The sequence below is a fragment of the Takifugu rubripes genome, chromosome 9 (assembly GCF_901000725.2).
Source record: "Takifugu rubripes chromosome 9, fTakRub1.2, whole genome shotgun sequence".
In the NCBI taxonomy this organism is placed as follows: domain Eukaryota; kingdom Metazoa; phylum Chordata; class Actinopteri; order Tetraodontiformes; family Tetraodontidae; genus Takifugu; species Takifugu rubripes.
Window position 1 is genome coordinate 6224966 of NC_042293.1, and position 17087 is coordinate 6242052.

At 46.9% G+C, this 17087-nt stretch overlaps 1 protein-coding gene across 1 annotated transcript; it reads left to right on the forward strand.

The window, feature by feature from the left end:
• The first annotated feature begins 268 nt into the window (after positions 1-268).
• On the forward strand, positions 269-16458 carry pik3c2a (phosphatidylinositol-4-phosphate 3-kinase, catalytic subunit type 2 alpha). Its single transcript, XM_011607042.2, has 33 exons — positions 269-420; positions 2798-3964; positions 7257-7348; positions 7727-7887; positions 8375-8495; positions 8791-8902; positions 8973-9052; positions 9148-9211; positions 9296-9442; positions 9516-9549; positions 9617-9848; positions 10066-10188; positions 10271-10438; positions 10957-11077; positions 11239-11381; positions 11455-11646; positions 11742-11835; positions 11929-12023; positions 12119-12299; positions 12370-12474; positions 12543-12635; positions 12712-12841; positions 12911-13047; positions 13234-13403; positions 13556-13712; positions 13780-13889; positions 13981-14188; positions 14271-14395; positions 14753-14870; positions 14965-15046; positions 15124-15230; positions 15296-15421; positions 15500-16458. The coding sequence occupies exons 2-33, from the start codon at positions 2852-2854 to the stop codon at positions 15680-15682; spliced, it is 5124 nt and encodes a 1707-aa protein (XP_011605344.2). The 5' UTR covers positions 269-420; positions 2798-2851; the 3' UTR covers positions 15683-16458.
• The last annotated feature ends 629 nt before the right edge of the window (positions 16459-17087 follow it).

Sequence of the window (17087 nt, forward strand, 5' to 3'; positions counted from 1 at the left end):
CTTTACTGAACAGAAGTTCTTCTTGATTGAAGAAAAAAAAAATATTATTCCAATTTCACTTGTTTGTTATTACACTTGCTGGTATGATGTTCTGGTATAAAGACGTGATGTGAGATGGCATATGCTGTGATATGATGACTTGTTTCCTTAATCACTGATGTTACAAAATATTTGGTGACTTTCTCAGATATTCCGGTCAGTGATTTAAATCTATTTTCTAGTACTGATGTAATGTCGCTTCTGTCCACGTAGTGGCGGTGCCCCAACTGCAGGGGGACCACCGCTCTGTTGCAGCCGCCGAGAGGATCCAGCCCAGTCTGAAGTTCCTTCAGCCTCCACAGGAACTGACGTCCCATCGCTGCGAGTAGACGGAATATGCAGCTGCAGGAAAAATGGCTCCAGAGCCAGCACCGCTGAAAGGTGAGAACTTCAGCCCCTTCCCGACACCATCCTGTCCGTCAACTTTCCGACGACAGTCGCCTGAATTCGGTGCCGGCGGCTTCGTAGTGTCTTGCCGCTCCCCGTTTATCCAGAGCCGTTTTTCTTCCTTGTTGCGAACAGTTGGCAGAAAGGAGCCGCCACTGGGGCACTTTTAAATTAATAAGTGTGTTTTAGTGAAGCGCCCGGACTGTCCTGTAATCTACCGGCCTGTCTGCCAGCGGTGCGTCCCAGTTCCGCGTTACTGGTTTAGCGGCTAAGTTAGCATCCAAACTCGGCTCAAACTTAAAGTTCCGACCGCGAACAAAAGTGTGAATAAGTGACATCAGATCATGCTAGCAGCCCCTGTTAGCCCCAAGACAATCCAACTTTCTTCTAAAGCTCACTTTAAATGTCGAATGGTGCGTTTAGAGACAGAAAAGTAGTTTTTATTGGCTTTTATCGCCGTCAGGTGCAGGTTTGCTTCTTTTAGCATGATGCTAATATGGATTATTTATCAGTGCGAACCCCCCAGGCGGATCCTTAGGTTCTGTCGTCTCCTCAGACATATTGGTGTGCGCATGTAAAAACATGGCAACTTTCCTGGGAACCTGCAGGAGCTCACCTGGCAGCCTGTTGTGATGGCGGACTGTAGTTTGATCAGCTGTGCGGAGTTGTTGACGCTGATCCAGCTGTTGGACTGGAGCAACAACAGCATCTGCTCCAGTTTTTCTTAACAAGTCGCCTGTTATTCAGCCGAGCGCATTTGTGAACTGTAAGACTAATTGAAAGTCATTTATGTCGGATTTTTTGGCCTGTGTTGATGACGGAACTGTTCGGTCCGTATTGTTGAACAACATCGTTTTTATTTCTTATTCATTACGCACATTGACCTTAGATTAATAATCTATTAGCATCATAGAAGGCTGCTGATAAAGTCTGATAAAGACTTCTTACTGAAACACCAACTGATAAAAGGTTAGATATCAGTAGGCGGTCAGGAAGCTACTGCGCACGTTAGCTTTGGGAGAAAGCAGCTGCCTCTTTATTGTTCAGGAGTTCTTGAAACTCCCAAATCTTGAATTCAGCACTTTCTGTTGTAGTTTTTCTCTGTTTTGAATTTCAAGCAGGTTGTCTTTGGTGTGTCTAACAGTTTCAGTGGTGTGGAGCTGCAACAATACTGCTGCTGAGCTTTGTTCACATGACCACAGGCTGACCCAATGTGTACACACAGAATCAGGAAGTGGCTGCAGACTACTTAGATTATGAAGTTTCTGCATGCTGAGTATCCAAATGTCTTGCTCTGATACAACCCTAACACTTTATCTGTGGTTGCTGAGCAAAATGTCTTCTGCAGTCAATAAAGTTTGGCCCTCAGCTGCTTTCTCCCAAAGCTAACGTGCGCAGTAGCTTCCTGACCGCCTACTGATATCAGCGCAGCTGATTACACATGCTTGGTGCATGGCAGAGTAGTAACATAGTGCTAACACAGAGCTGCATAACATGCCAAATTCCTCAGCTGCACAATGGAGTTATGCTAGCTGACAGCGAGCACAATGGTGGGAGGGTGGGTGCTCAGGAGAGGATGGTGACGCCTGGGGAGGGAAGAACTCTGTCAACCCTGGCCAGTGATGAGCGCCGCATGAATGCTCGCTTTGAGGAGAGGCTGTGTCACTTTCACTTGAGAAAATTGTGTGCAAGTCGAGTGTTACCAGAGGCGCCTGCTGGTGGGCTGAAGACGACTGTGGACAGTAAAATCAACACCCTCTGGTTCAGGCATGCTGACGATAGCATAGTGGGTTTATCAAACATGCTGGGAGAAGGAATGATCACTGAGTGGTGATGAAGGTTTCCCAGCTCTGTTGGTCTGATGTCTGTCTACCGTGGCTCCTCTCTCAAAAAAGGTAGCAGCCAGCGGTCTGTCTGACTCCTGTTGACAGGACTTTTTGTGGTGTGGTAAACATGCACAGCTCTACCAGTAGGTTCCACGTTTAGACCCTAATGGAGCACAATAGTGTGTTTCCTGCAGCTCCGATGTGCCAAGAACTGGTCACTTCCTGTAAACAGTTGCAGGTGCTTTAAGTTGGACTTCTTCAAACCCAGTTTAGATACTGAGGCAGAACTCAGTTGATCAGTTTTGGTGCCAACATTTGACCTGATTACTGCCCTCAAGTTTAAAGGTTTAAAACCAGCAATATGAAGCAGAACAAAAACTAATCAAACCAGCAGCTGTGAATTTATTCCACCCTCGATGGGAACATCTCCCAGTTTTAAAGGTTTTAAAGGTTTATGAACATCAGACATCATGTGACATTCTGGTGCTGACAGGATAAACAAGCTGACTTGGACTTGCGTTGATCTCTTTCTTTGTGTCTTTCAGGTGTTTGATTGTTGATCATCACTTTCACCCTCATGACACCTTCCAGTTGACAGAATGGCCCAAATATCAGGTGGTAATGGGTTCAAGCCTGACATGCACATGTCAAAGGGCGTTGTGGGTAAAGAGGAAGCTCTTCGTATGGAGGAAGAAGCTTTAGCTAAACTTCAGAAGGAGAAGAAGACCACGGTCCCGGGTTCGTCATTGTCTGTCGCCTCGCTTTCCAAACCACAGCTGTCCAAAACTTCTTCAGCTCCTCCTCAACCCTCAGAGAACAGAGCAGAAAAAGACCTCATCGTTTTTCCAGAGACCAGGAAACCAGTGGACCAGGACCAGTTACGGGACATCGATGTAGATAAACTCACAAATGAGGAGCTGGAGAAGCTCCTGTTGGACGAGAACTTTGGCACTAGAAGCAGCGTGTCGCGTCCTTCATCGCTGCTGGGCTTCAACCTTAGCGCCTCCTACCCTGGAGGTCATGTTTCCCCTTTCCAGAGCGCCCAGTGGGGGTCCGTTCTGTCCACTCCTTCTGGTTCCAATTTGTCCACTCCGACCCACCAGCCCACCCCGATGTTCCCTTCCACTGCCTTCCCCAAACCAAGCTCCTTCCAGAACGGCTTCGCCCCGGCCATCCCTCCCTACATTGCTCTCCCCGGACAGCCGTCCCCCTTCATGACCTTTACTCCCACCCAGCCTGTCGCCCCTGCCATGGTCTACCCGCAGCAGGCCGTTGACCCTCAGATGGCCAAACTGTTCGACAAGATTGCCAGCACTTCGGAATACCTGAAGAACGGCAAAACATCCAGTACAGAGCAGGAATCCTCCCTGGCAGTCCCTGTGTCTTTGGCCCCAAACCCTTCACCTCAGCAGCCAGCAGGGGCGGAGTCTGCAGGAATTAGTTGCTTTGACTGGCTCGATCTGGACCCCCTCACAAAACAAAAAGCCGACAACGAGGAACCATCACACGTAATAGTAGATGGTCCGCTGTTGGAACCAGCGGGGGTTGACCCCTGGGATGCAGTCCTGGAGACCAAAGACAGTAGTGGTAGCAGCCCGTTGCTCAAAACCAAGGCTTGCTCCCAGCACAGGAGAGCATCGACAGGCGCTGCGGTCACCAGGGCACACTCGCCCACCACCAGCTCCTCAAAGCAGCTGAAAGCTCAGATTCAGGTAGGAGGAGTCAGATCTGCTCGCTAACCCGCGGGCCTCAGTAATCTGTAATAAATACTATCAGATAGTCAGAGCCACTTGAATCATTCGTTTTATTGGTTAACAAGTATCACTGGTCGTTGGTTTGTTGATGTGCTACCATGTCATGAGCATCATGGCTTCTCGGGTGCAAATGTAAAGGATGATGGGATGTATTGATTTGCTTGGGAGGAGATTCTGTTTCAAGAGAACAGGGCTCTGAGGGCGGGGCTTAGGACAGGTGACCACATCAGTGTAGATTATGTAATCAGCAGACCCCTGCTCTCGGATCACCAGTGAATTATTCATGCGTAATGTCTGATAACAGCAGCTTTGTGTTCGCTACTTTTGTTTCAGGGCCTCGGTGTCCTGAACACACATCAGAACCTTAGTTTGGGTTTCTTGACATCAGAACTCTCTCAGCAGAATAACAGAACTGGAAATTTTCAGGTTTCAAATGCTTAATGATTTGCCGATCGATGGAAAATATTTTCAATCCAATATTATTGATCGATAGAAAAGCTGTCAGTTGTCGTTCTGGTGCCTGTATTTATTTGTATTTACGCACAACTGTGAGGCAGCAGAACCAGTGATTCCGGCTCTCTTGACTCATCAGCATTTTGCTGTTCGTTGGGCTGCTGTCTGTTGTGAATCCTCTCTGGTTCTGGGATTGTTTCCTCTTCTTGTGACTGATTCAGTTGCCCTCAGTGATTGACGCTGGAGGCATTGTGACCATGGGACTGGAAAGAGGAAGTTCCATCTGTCAGTTGGCTGCAGGGTGACTGTTCTGTTGGCAGGGAGATGGACCACAGTCCCACATGGCTGACCCTCTCACACCGCACCCTAGTGGCCGATCCTGGTGTTAGAAAACAGTCAAAATCCCATCTGCTACTGTGACATCAATAATTCTGTAACTGAGGCTGGTTTGGACAAATAATAATGTTCTGAACCTGTGAGGCCACAAATCTCAGGATATTTTACACTGAATACCAGTTAAACCAGTTTTGTAATGATCAGAACACCATCCAGATCTGGCAGAAACACACAGAAGAAGCAGATGTGTATGAAGAGAGGACACTGAGAACACTTTGTCTTCCTCTGCTTCTGGTCTTTTGTGCCATATTACCCCCAACCAGGGGTAATTAACCGGGCTGAAGAGCATTCCTCCTCCCAAAATTCCCCCACTTTTAACAAGCAGGAAATGTTTGTTCGAGATCTGCCTCAGAAACCTGGAGAGACCGTGGTATCAGGAGATAATCAGTAATGTGAGGACAGACCTTCATCACCGTCACATGTACACACATGTCCGGATGTCCACACAGGAATTCCATATGCATCCTTCAGGCCTGCAGACGTGTGTCCCTCTGTCCATAACCCCCCCCACACCACCCCCTCTGTCTCCTATAAGGACATTAGTCTCTCTGTCCTGCCTGCCTGCCTATGTGCTGCAGGTGATTTACCTCCATGGCTGAACCTGTTTTGATGAAAACTGACAGACCTCATTGCTGAACTTGTCTGTTGTCCAGAAGTTGTGGCACTGCTGCAGATTCTTCGCCATACGTTCGGGCTTGTTATTTATCTGAATGCCTGCTGCTGTGTGAAGGTCCCCCACAGATCTCCAGTGGCTCTTCTGTCTGTCACACCTCCACATGCTGCCTCTTTATTTACATTTAATGAGGTGGAAGCAGACTTCGGCAGTGTTTGATTCCTGCCGAGTTAAACATTGTCTCTGTGCTACAGGAGGCCGACATTCCAGCCCGCTGATTCAGCAGTCTGACCTCTGACCTATTAAGGGACAGGAAGCAGGAGACACAGTCACACACTGACTCACAGAAGCACCAGCAACACAACACAGTTCCTTTGCACTGAGAAGACTAGACATGTTGGTTTCTCCCAGCACACCTTGCTGTTACTCATTTCCTGTCTAAATCAGGAAGTTGGTGTGATTCTGAGCAACTGGTTCTTCTGATGTAATCAATGATACCATCATGAACCCTCAGGAACAATCAGGAACCCTCACAAACCACCAGGAACTCTCCTTCTTTCACGTGCACATGAATTATGGGGGGATTCTTCTTATGTACATGTCTGAGATTCACCTTCAGAGATGCCCAGAGTTAAAGAGGTTTGCAGGTTTGCAGGTTTCCCGTACCGATGGTGGTTTTAATGATTATGTCTGATGGTTCCAGGACTTGCAGTGGAATTCAAGATGTCTGCTGCTCATCATGGTCTGAGTCTCTGCTCAGACCATGATGGGTGTTGGTCTCCTGGTGACAAAACAAAATTTCTAATCTAGTTCTGCTGATTAATCCAAAGTGTGATTGGATGAAGCTTGAGGTGTTCCCAGATGGATCCAGCTGGATTTCCAGCTCCCAAAGTTATAAACTCCATAACATCTACAGAGAAAGTTAAAAATCTACAGATGCATAAAGGACATCAGGTGACTGAAGTCAGTCAACAACTGAGATTATAATCTATGTGTGTGTGCGTGCGCATGCGTGTGTGTGCCTGCGCATGCGTGTGTGTGCGTGCGTGCATGTGTGTGAGCTCTGCCTTCTCTTGTTCATTGCTCTGCTGCATTCTCCACCTTTTGACCTTGTTTGTTAGTTTTCTGGCATTCTCCCTCCATGGTTTGATTAAAGATGAATGTTGGAGAGATTTTAAATCATCAATCTTTTATTTAAGGTCAGAAAGAATATAACATACTGCTCCTGTCTGTCTGTCTGTCTGTCTGTCTGTCTGTCTGTCTGTCTGTCTGTCTGTCTGTCTGTCTGTTCAGATGTTCTTCCATTGATTCCGTTTTAACATTCCAGACTTCAGTCAACCTCCTGTTTCTCTCCCTCTTCCCTGAACCTCTCTAGCCCCCCCCCCCCCCCGTGAATGAAGTCATAGATTTCTCAGCCATTACCAAGCGGTTCTGCATACTGAAGAACTTTTCCTTTTCACTTCCTCTGAAACAGGAAGTGGATTAATTCCCCCTCTGCTGCCAGTAGTGACAGCAGGTTTTAACTGTGTGTGTCTGTGTGTTTGTCCTAATCAAAGAGCAGCTGGAATGTTTTGATTAAGCTTTTATAGCTTTGATGCTCTTCAGCAGGTTTGAGTCCACAGATCTGACTTTTCAGAGTTAAAGGGCATGTTACTCTTTCTTCCTGCAGGATCTTACAAATGAGGTGTTTAATGAAACCTCTGGTGGTTTGTGACTCTTTATTTGACCTTTTGTTTCTAATGTTGGACTTTTTTTTGCATTTTTCTTCTGTTCTTGTTGTTCCTGCAGGACGGACAGATGACTTTGGTGAAGAACTCCGCCCTCGAGGATGTAGATGCTCAGAACCTGGAGGTGGTGGTTTTCTGTGAAGATGTGGCAGCGTAAGATGATTCCTGCTGACAAACATTCATCACTTAAGCTCAGAAATGAGGCCCTTGTTGAAGAAGCTGCTCCCACCTGCAATTGGGAAGCTTCATTGCAGTTTACTGACACAATAAACGGCTTCTTGAGCAAAACGGGGACAGTATCCATAATCTCAGGATGATATTGACTGTATGTGGCCACTGTCCCTCTGCTCTGCCTCTGTGTGTAACGGTTCACTTGTTGAAACACTGGTGAGCATAAACTAGGAGGGAACACGAATATATATTTTAAAAATCTCCTGCTGGATGCAGATGAACTGCCTGTTCTTCTCAATTGGCTGGCTGCTGCTGTAAACCACACTATAATGTGGATTTTCTTTCTTGTCGAACCACCAGCCTGCGCTCCAAATTTCCTCATAGCGACCTCTGTACCAACCCCGGCTATGTCCTGAGTCCTGTGATCACCCAGAGGGATGCTGCGGGTGATGCTAGCTGCTCCGTCAAGGTTTCCATTGAAATTTCCGAGTCTCAGCAGCCTGTGACCTTCACCTGTGATGGTAGGGATTCAAACCCTCAACCATCTCTGACTGTCCATTATTAAAGCAGATCACAGATTTGGTTTATCTGCTTTAATATTGACTTTGAGCACAAGTGGTAAAATAAAGGAAGAAGAAACAAGAAGCTTTTAAGAATGAGCAGATACATTTTTAACTTTTTTAATTTCTTATTTTTCTTAAAGTTGTTGAATGGATGATGGTAATAATCATTAATATAAATTAATCCCAATAAGGGACTAATTTAGCGGTCTTCAGTGTTAAAATGCTATTTTAGTGAAAACAAGCTAAATAGCAGGAAAACTTTCTTGTTTCTCTGGTTATACTTGTCTCTTGAGTCTAGACTCCACCTCCTCCTGTCCCTCTGTACAGGACAGGAAGTGGACGTCCAAACTGTTTAAAGTGTGTTTTTGGCCCTCTGATGTTTTATCTGCTATTCTTTCCTTCAAATGATCGCATCTGACATCCTACTCTTCATCTTCCTCATCAGTGAGTTCTCCAGTGGATCTGTTGATCAGTCAGACTCTCTGCTGGGTCCACGATGACTTGGACCAGGTTGACTTCTCCAGTTACCTGCTCAAAGTGTGCGGTCGGGAGGAGGTGCTGCAGAAGTGAGTGTCATGTCTCACACCCTCATCACTCTGACAGCTTCACTCTTCATCACTCTGACCTGCTGAGACATGGACCTGCAGTCACGATCTCTGGTCCAGCTCGCATCTAACCTGGGAGACGACATCCTGGTCCTCAGAGGTTGACCATGTGCTGGTTTCTTTGACATCATTGACTAATGGTGTTACCTGAGTCCAGGCACCAACATCTGATGGCCCAGTTTGTTCTGCTCTACACTGAGGAGTTCTGGTGAAGTCCAGTGTTATGTCAGGTTCTGAGTTTGTGTTGTGTCCACAGTAAACGCAGCCTAGGCAGCCATGAGTATGTGCAGAACTGCCGTAAGTGGGAGAACGAAATCACTTTACAGCTCCTGTCTCAGTCCACCATGAGGAGGGACTTGGCTCGAACCGTGAGTCTCTCATCAGCTAACACTGTCGGGTCATCTGAGAAGGTGAATTATCTTCTGTTCTTCTTCTCAGGCTGAAGATGATGATGCTCCCATTGATTTGGAGAAGCACCTAGGCCAGGTGGACCGGCCATTTAAGGAAAACGTCACCAGGTACGACTCTGCTCTGGGAAACAGGAAGTGATTAAATGTGTTTTCATTACTTGTGATGGGGAAAAAAACACTTGTCTATACATGTTTTCACCCAGACAAGGCCTGGCAGACTACCTGGAGGGTTACCACAGTCAGGTCAGCATCTGCCTGCAGAATGAGGTAACTCAACCAGCCCAGACCCAGCTGAGCTCAACAACACCATCTATGGGTGGCACCGTCAGTGATGTGAACCTTTCTGTCCAGAACTCCCAGTATAAGACAGTGGACCGGATTGTTCAGACTCTGAAGAACCTCTGCTGTGCTCTGGATGAAGTTGAGACTCAAGCTGTCACTGAGGCCATCAAACGGCTGCGACACTCTGCAAACTTACCCAGGACTCACTCACCAAAGGTGGGTCTGGTTCTGCTGGGCTTGGGTCCAATGTCCTCTGGCTCCACGCTAACACAGATGTTTTATGTTGTAGATGGCCTCTAAATCATCTAGACAATCATCCAATGGTAAGAGAATGATGCACAAGTGGACCACAGAATCTCTGTTGTGACTGTATCTGCGTGGTCCTGACAGGTCCGACCAGTCCCGTAGAGGGGAGCACGGCTCTGCTGACGGAGGCCGTCTACCACCTTGTCAAGCTCTACCTGCGATCCTTCTGTAACCCCTCGGCCTCCTTCAGGTTAGCTCCTCCTCCTGCTGGTGAAGCTGTGGAAGATAGAAACGGCAGGGAAGCTTCTGGGACCACAGACCACCTTCAGTTCACCCTTTTCGCTGTGCATGGCATTCCAGCCAGTTGGGTCAGCAGGTAAACAGTCCAAAAGTCTTCTGGAGTGTTCTCCCTGTTTAGGTATCATCACTGACCAGGATCAGTGTCGGGACAACCTGCTCAACGACACAACAGTCCACAAACCAGAAGATTCTGGGTGAAGCTGCGTGAAATGAAGCTTAAGTTTATTTACATTGCCATGGAATCAGTCTATTTGTCAGATGGGTTTATTCAGGTTCTGTCTGCTCTTTCACAGTTATGAGAAGTACTACCTGATGTGCTCCCTCACCCACAATGGAAAGAACCTCTTTAAACCCATCCAGTCCCAGAGAGTTGGAACCTACAAGAACTTTTTCTACCACATCAAGTGGGATGAATTGTGAGTCTGCTGCTTCTCCACAGTTTGAAACCTACTTTAGGACATGGTTTCACCCTTCTGACTGGTTCTGATGCTGTTTCAGGATCAGTTTTCCTGTTGCCGTGGCAATTCTTCCTCTGGAGTCAATTCTGACTCTGACTCTGTTTGGGATTTTGAACCAGAATGCTGGTGGATCTCCAGACTCCAACAAGCAGCGGAAAGCTCCAGAACAGTTGGGGAAGGCCTCCATGCCACTGTTTGACTTCAGAGGGTAAGGAAGAGGAGGAGGAAGATGTGTGATGGAGCAAACGGCCTCATCCAAAAGCCGATTTTGGCATTTTTCAGCCCTAGGTGTTGAATTTAAAGAAAAAAAAAGAAAAGATAAATTCAGTCATGTTGCTTTAGTCCCAAGTTCACGTGTTCATGAACTTCCTTGTTTATTGTTTGACCTCCACCTCCTAAAGATGGTTGCTCTCTGTGAATAGCAGAGAGTCCAGTTATTATCCTAGACAGAATAATTATCATGTTTAGAGGGTCATCTAATTATTAGGTTAACACCTTAGTTATGCTGCTTAGTTATGCTCTGTCACCCTGCTGGCTCTCCTCTCCTCTCCTCTCCTCTCCTCTCCTCTCCTCTCCTCTCCTCTCCTCTCCTCGTTTTTCCTTGCCACTTTTGCTTGTTGGGGGTCAGGCCCTGGAATTCTGTTACAATCAAAATTGTTTCTAGGCGCTTTTCCAACCCTGTCAGCATTTGTGATCAATCACCTGAATTGATTGGTTTTTCCACAGCATTCTTGCCAAAGGCAGCCGCCTGATGTGTTTGTGGTCATGTGACCAGGCCGCCACCAACAGCAACAGCAGCTCTGCCACCAGTCGGCGGCGGCTCCCCACTGAGAGGATAGTAGTCCAGGTTAGTCATGTCTGCACTGACACAAGCTTCAGTAAAGCCTGTCCATTTACCCTCAATATCCCAGTATAACCAGTCCTGTGTTCTAAAGAGCAACACAGTGACAGTTGATCAATACTTACTATACAGTAAAGCTGAAAGGTTCATCTGGTTCTTCCGGGCAGGTGGACTTTCCTCAGTCAGCAGTGGATGTTTTATACGTGGGACCGCAGGAAGCAGGAAGTCCAGAATCCCACCGATATGAAGAGCTAGATCCTGATCTACAACGCAAGCTGGAAACAGTCTGCAGCCGAGCGTCTAACTTTGGGTGGGAGGTCGAAGCTGCATTGGTGTTTTCAGCCACAGCAGCAAACATGTTTGATCCTTCTGTCTGTGTCCAGGCTGAAGCGAGCAGATTACCAGATGCTGTGGGACCAACGGATTCACTGTTGGAAAAAGCACCCCAACAGCCTCCCGAAGGTGTTGGCTAGTGTCCCCAGTTGGGATTGGGGCAGTATTGCACACGTCCACTCCTTACTGCACCACTGGCCTAGCCTGCCCCCCTTCACCGCCCTGGAAATGCTGGACTCAAAGTACGAAGACACAAATTCTGAAGCTGAAAAACCAGTAAAGTTTTGCTGACTGTGTGTGTGTGTGTGTGTGTGTGTGTGTGTGTGTGTGTGTGTAGGTTTTCAGATACAGAAGTCCGGCGGGTGGCTGTTTCTTGGATTGAGCAGAGCAGTGATGATGAGCTGGCTGATTATCTGCCTCAGCTGGTGCAGGTACAGACAGAAGAGCTAACTGGTGACGTCCCAGTACTCCATCAAATTATTGATATTTTTTTTATTTCCTTTATGGCCCTTTTGTGCTTCCAGGCCTTAAAGTTTGAGTGTCACCTGAAAAACGCGCTCGTCACCTTTCTGCTGTCTAGAGCGCAACAAAACATCAACATCGCCCACTATCTGTACTGGTGAGCCACTGCATCTACCAGGAAACTGGGAAACATTGCAGCTGATGACATTGTCAACTGTTGACATTGTCAATTGTATGCTTGTCTCACTCTAGGCTGCTCAAGGATGCAGTACAGGACCCGGCCTGGGGAGGGCGCTATGAGAGGGTGCTGGGGGCCCTGCTGTGTCTCTGTGGAGCCAAACTGAGGGCGGAGTTCGACAAGCAGACTCAACTGGTTGACTTGTTGGGCAGAGTGGCCGAGAGAGTACGACAAGCTGGAGGCTCTGTCCGGCAGGTGTGTCTCTGTGTGCGCATCTGTGTCTGTGTGTGATTTGAATGTCACAGTTGCATTTGTGTGTATCCAGGCAGCACTGGTGGAAGGTCTTGAAAGTGTCCAAAACTTTTTCCAGAGGAACAGTTGTCGACTTCCTCTCAGCCCCAGTCTGGTGGCCAAGGAGCTGAATCTAAAGGCATACACATATACACACACACAAATGAAAATGGGAGAACATGATCTAATCTGTGTCAATCCATGTAGGCCTGCTCCTTCTTTAATTCTAATGCTGTTCCCCTCAAACTGGCCCTGGTCAACGCTGATCCACTGGGAGAAGAGATCAACGTTATGTTCAAGGTACCCCACATTATTGCAGAACTAACTTTCACTCACGGTTTGTTCTGACCTGTGGTCTGGGGCTGCTGGGCTGCAGGTGGGTGAAGACCTGAGGCAGGACATGCTGGCTCTTCAGATGATCCGTGTCATGGATAGAATCTGGCTGCAGGAGGGTCTGGACCTGCGCATGGTCAATTTCAAGTGTATTTCTACAGGCAAACACAAAGGTGACAACACTCGCTTGCGCGCGCGCGCACACACACACCTTCTTCACTTCAACATCACTGTTTCTGCAGGGATGGTGGAGCTGGTTCCGTCCTCTGACACTCTGAGAAAGATCCAGGTGGAGTACGGCGTCACTGGCTCCTTTAAGGACAAACCTCTGGCAGAGTGGCTGCGCAAGTACAATCCAGCTGAGGATGAGTATGACAAGGTGAATAATCCTTGTGAACTTTATAGTAACAAACAAACATCAATCTGAGTTGTTGCTTTTTTGCTCCAGCTGTTGTAGAACATCCTAACAGGGTCTATGAAGGAAAATCTCAGTAACACGCCGACGCGCCTGTGGTGGACCGTGCAGCCATGAGATCTGAGCTTCTCCTGGTTTTCTGTCTTTTAGGCGTCAGAAAACTTCATCTACTCGTGTGCAGGCTGCTGCGTGGCCACCTACGTCCTGGGCATCTGTGATCGCCATAACGACAACATCATGCTGCGCTCCACCGGTCACATGTTCCATATCGACTTTGGAAAGTTTCTGGGTCACGCCCAGATGTTCGGCAGCTTCAAGAGGTGAAAGTCAGACTTGCTGGGCTTGTTTGGAGTGACCTCATACTGGAGACGCCATCTTTGTGTTTTTGATGCTGTGTCTGATTCATCACATCCAACTGTCAGTTCTCTTGGTGCTCTTTTAAGTCTAAAGCCCTTTTTCTTGCCCCCCCCAGGGACCGGGCTCCCTTCGTCCTGACGTCTGACATGGCGTACGTCATCAACGGTGGTGAGCGCCCGACCAGTCGCTTCCAGCTCTTTGTAGATTTATGCTGTCAGTCCTACAACCTGATACGTAAACACTCTGGCCTCTTCCTGAACCTGCTGTCGCTGGTGAGCCCCACATCACAGTGTTTGCTGTTGGTGAATAACTCTGATAATGAGGATGTTGGCTTCATAGATGACTTCATCAGGCCTTCCCGAGCTGAGTGGCTCTCAGGATCTGAAATACGTGTTTGACGCTCTGCAGCCTCACAGCACAGATGCTGATGCCACCATCTTCTTTACCAGGTGAGCACATGAGGGGAACTCGCCAAGACACACAGACGTTCTGCACCTTTTCCAGAGTATTGTGGTTGGGTTTTGTCTGACTCCCCTGCAGGCTGATAGAGTCCAGTCTCGGCAGTGTGGCCACCAAGTTCAACTTCTTCATCCACAACCTGGCCCAGCTCCGGTTCTCCGGTCTGCCGGCCAATGATGAGCCCATTCTGTCCTTCTCACCAAAGACCTACACTCTAAAACAAGATGGCCGTATCCTGCATGCCTCCATATTCTCCTTCCAGAAGAGATACAACCCGGACAAGCACTATGTCAGTCTGACTCTGGTCCGTCAAGTGTTTTAAAAAGGCTGTATTCCTTCATGCTTTAATCTGTTAACACCTGCCCCTGCAGACATATGTGGTGAGGCTCCAGAGAGAAGGTCACACTGAGCCTCAATTCCTCTTCAGAACTTTTGATGACTTCCTGGAGCTTCACAACAAGCTGAGCATCCTGTTTCCTCTGTGGAAGCTGCCGAGGTGAGGATGTCGGCACCAGAACCACCACAGTCAAACCTGCTGAACCTTCCAAATGCCTGCACATACTTTTTGACCGTTTTATAAAGCTTTTTCCTTTCAGCAGCCTAATGAATGTCCAGCTTGGTCCACAGCTGTGTTGTGGTCACCAGAGCTGATCTTTTCCATGATGCAGCTGCATCATTACACACAGGGAATCTGCTCACTCCATCACACAAATCTCCTCCTATACAAACTGATAATCGCAAACACAAAACCAGACCCTCCAGCTCTGCAGTAAATGATTCACCACCTTAACTGGGCCGTTCAGTATCCTGTTGCCATGGAGACCAAGGCTGCTATCTTCCTCTGTGTTTGTAGTTTCCCTAACAAGATGGTGCTGGGTCGAACACACGTCAAAGAAGTCGCCACCAAGAGGAAGATGGAACTCAACAACTATGTCCACAACCTGCTGAGGAGCTCCAGTGAGGTCACAGAGGTACACACACACACACACACACACACACACACACACACACACACACACACACAGTGCTCAATGTGGTTGATGATGTCCCTCTTGCTCTCTGCAGTGTGACCTCATCTACACCTTCTACCATCCAATTGCTCGAGATGATAAGACTGAAGGTTTAGAGTCTCCACCCAAACCAGAAGGTAAGAAACCAGCAGAGCAGTCACAAACACACACACTCACACATTGTTACTAACAACAGTATTTGTTGTGTTTGCAGAACCTCCTGTCAGTCCAACATCTGGTCGGGTGGAGGGAGAGGTGAAGCTTTCCATCTCCTACAGGAACAGCACGCTGTTCATCATGGTCATGCACATCAGAGATCTGGTACACACACACACGCATGCACGCGCGCAGGTCACACTGCTGGTCTAATTAGCGGCTCTCCTCAGGTTTCTGAAGACGGAACAGATCCGAACCCGTACGTGAAGACTTATCTGCTTCCAGACCCACACAAAACCTCCAAGCGTAAAACCAAGATCTCCAGGAGAACGAGGAACCCCACGTTTAATGAGATGGTCAGAAAGTGTTTTAAACGCTACCCCCTTGTTCTTGGGTATATTTGAATGCAGATTAACGCTCCTTCTCATCCACAGCTCGTGTACAGCGGCTACAGCAAAGAGACTCTGGGCCTTCGTGAGCTTCAGCTGAGCATCCTTAGCGCTGAGTCGCTTCGAGAGAACTTCTTCCTGGGCGGCATCACGCTCAGGCTGAAAGACTTTGACCTCAGCAAAGAGACGGTCAAGTGGTACAAACTTACGGCCGTCCCCTACTTCTAACTGCTGCCGGTGCATTTACAGGCCCCAGGGACCCCCCTGAGGTGTCTCATCTTTAAAGAATCTTTGGAGTATTTTAAGCAGCCGCTTTGATTTGAGATGTAGTAAAACAAAAGTGGTCATGCACGTTGATCCTGGAGCAGACCACTTCTTTCCACTGTCACTAATGGCGTCTCTGAAGCTTAACCAAGAGCTGTAATATTTGTACATTTTGATATCAGAGGACCAAACTGGCTTGTTTTCAGGAGAGTTTATTGAGATCAACACTTATTTTTAATCAGTAGAAATGTTCTGATCTTTAATTTCTATACTGACGAAGCAGCAAAGACTCATTAGAGTGATTCTGCACCAACGTGCCAAAAGTGATGAAACAAGCCTGTTGACGCACAGCTCAGCCTTAAGAGACACTGTTGCTCCATGAGGAGTTTTCATTCTGCTCAGCTCAAACATCTTCATCTGGGTGAGTGATCCAGATCAAAAACAGGAAACTTAAAGGGAAAATTTTTATCCCAGGACTGATCCAAGTCTGAACCTGATCTGATCCAACTAAACATGGCCAGTTATTTATTGTAAGTTGTAGTCTGGACACTTCACTGTGTACTGTACACCCCCCCCCCCCCCCCCCCCCAAAAAAAAGAAACTAGATTTTTTTTTTTTCTGTTGTAAAAGTTTAATTTCATCAGTAAAAAATTCATTTTGGTGGTGATCATCAGAGTTCAGCACAATTCTATATTAAATGTTTATATGAGAAACGAACAATAAATCTTCTAATGAACAAATGAATGTAGAAAGTGTTTTATTTAAACACCAAAACCTAACAACCAGTAAAACTAAATTCGTTTACAAGAAGTGAAAATTATACAATTTACAATTTAAAGCAAGCCCTTGTTAATTTATTTAACTGGCTGTTATAGACTGCTAATACGATCTATTGTGCTAATGCTTAGAAAGCATGGATTTAAACATGTGACCTTTCGTTTATTAAATTAAGTTTCAAACATTAATTAGACTTATTCGAACTCTACAACATAAAACTTGTGGTTTGATGATTAAACGGTCAAATGATCGTTGATTCAAAGCAGAATCTAACCGTTGTCAATACGATTGTATCGATTACCTTCAACAACTGTAAAAGGGAGTACAAAATACAGACACGAAACCCGTAGCTCAAAGTTGAGTGTCTGAAACAACGCAAGACAACAAAACAGGTACCGCATACAAAATGTCACGGTTGGTCACATTTTCAGTCTCAAGTAATAAATCAGATTGTGTTGCGCTAGAATTTTCACCCCACGTAGCCGTTCCTTTGTGAAAATCAAATCTATTATTCTAACAGACTAGGTTTATGTGCATTTTCGTAAAACGTCGAAGTCACTCAATTGGCCTATTTTAGTGGCAGGATTATAGA

Bases quoted from the DNA above. Each gene is read 5' to 3' on its own strand.
- pik3c2a (XM_011607042.2), top strand. From the start codon at position 2,852: ATGGCCCAAATATCAGGTGGTAATGGGTTCAAGCCTGACATGCACATG. The intron at 9,550-9,616 runs GTAAGAGAATGA...TGGTCCTGACAG, and splicing joins ATCTAGACAATCATCCAATG to GTCCGACCAGTCCCGTAGAG. The intron at 11,836-11,928 runs GTACAGACAGAA...TTGTGCTTCCAG, and splicing joins ATCTGCCTCAGCTGGTGCAG to GCCTTAAAGTTTGAGTGTCA.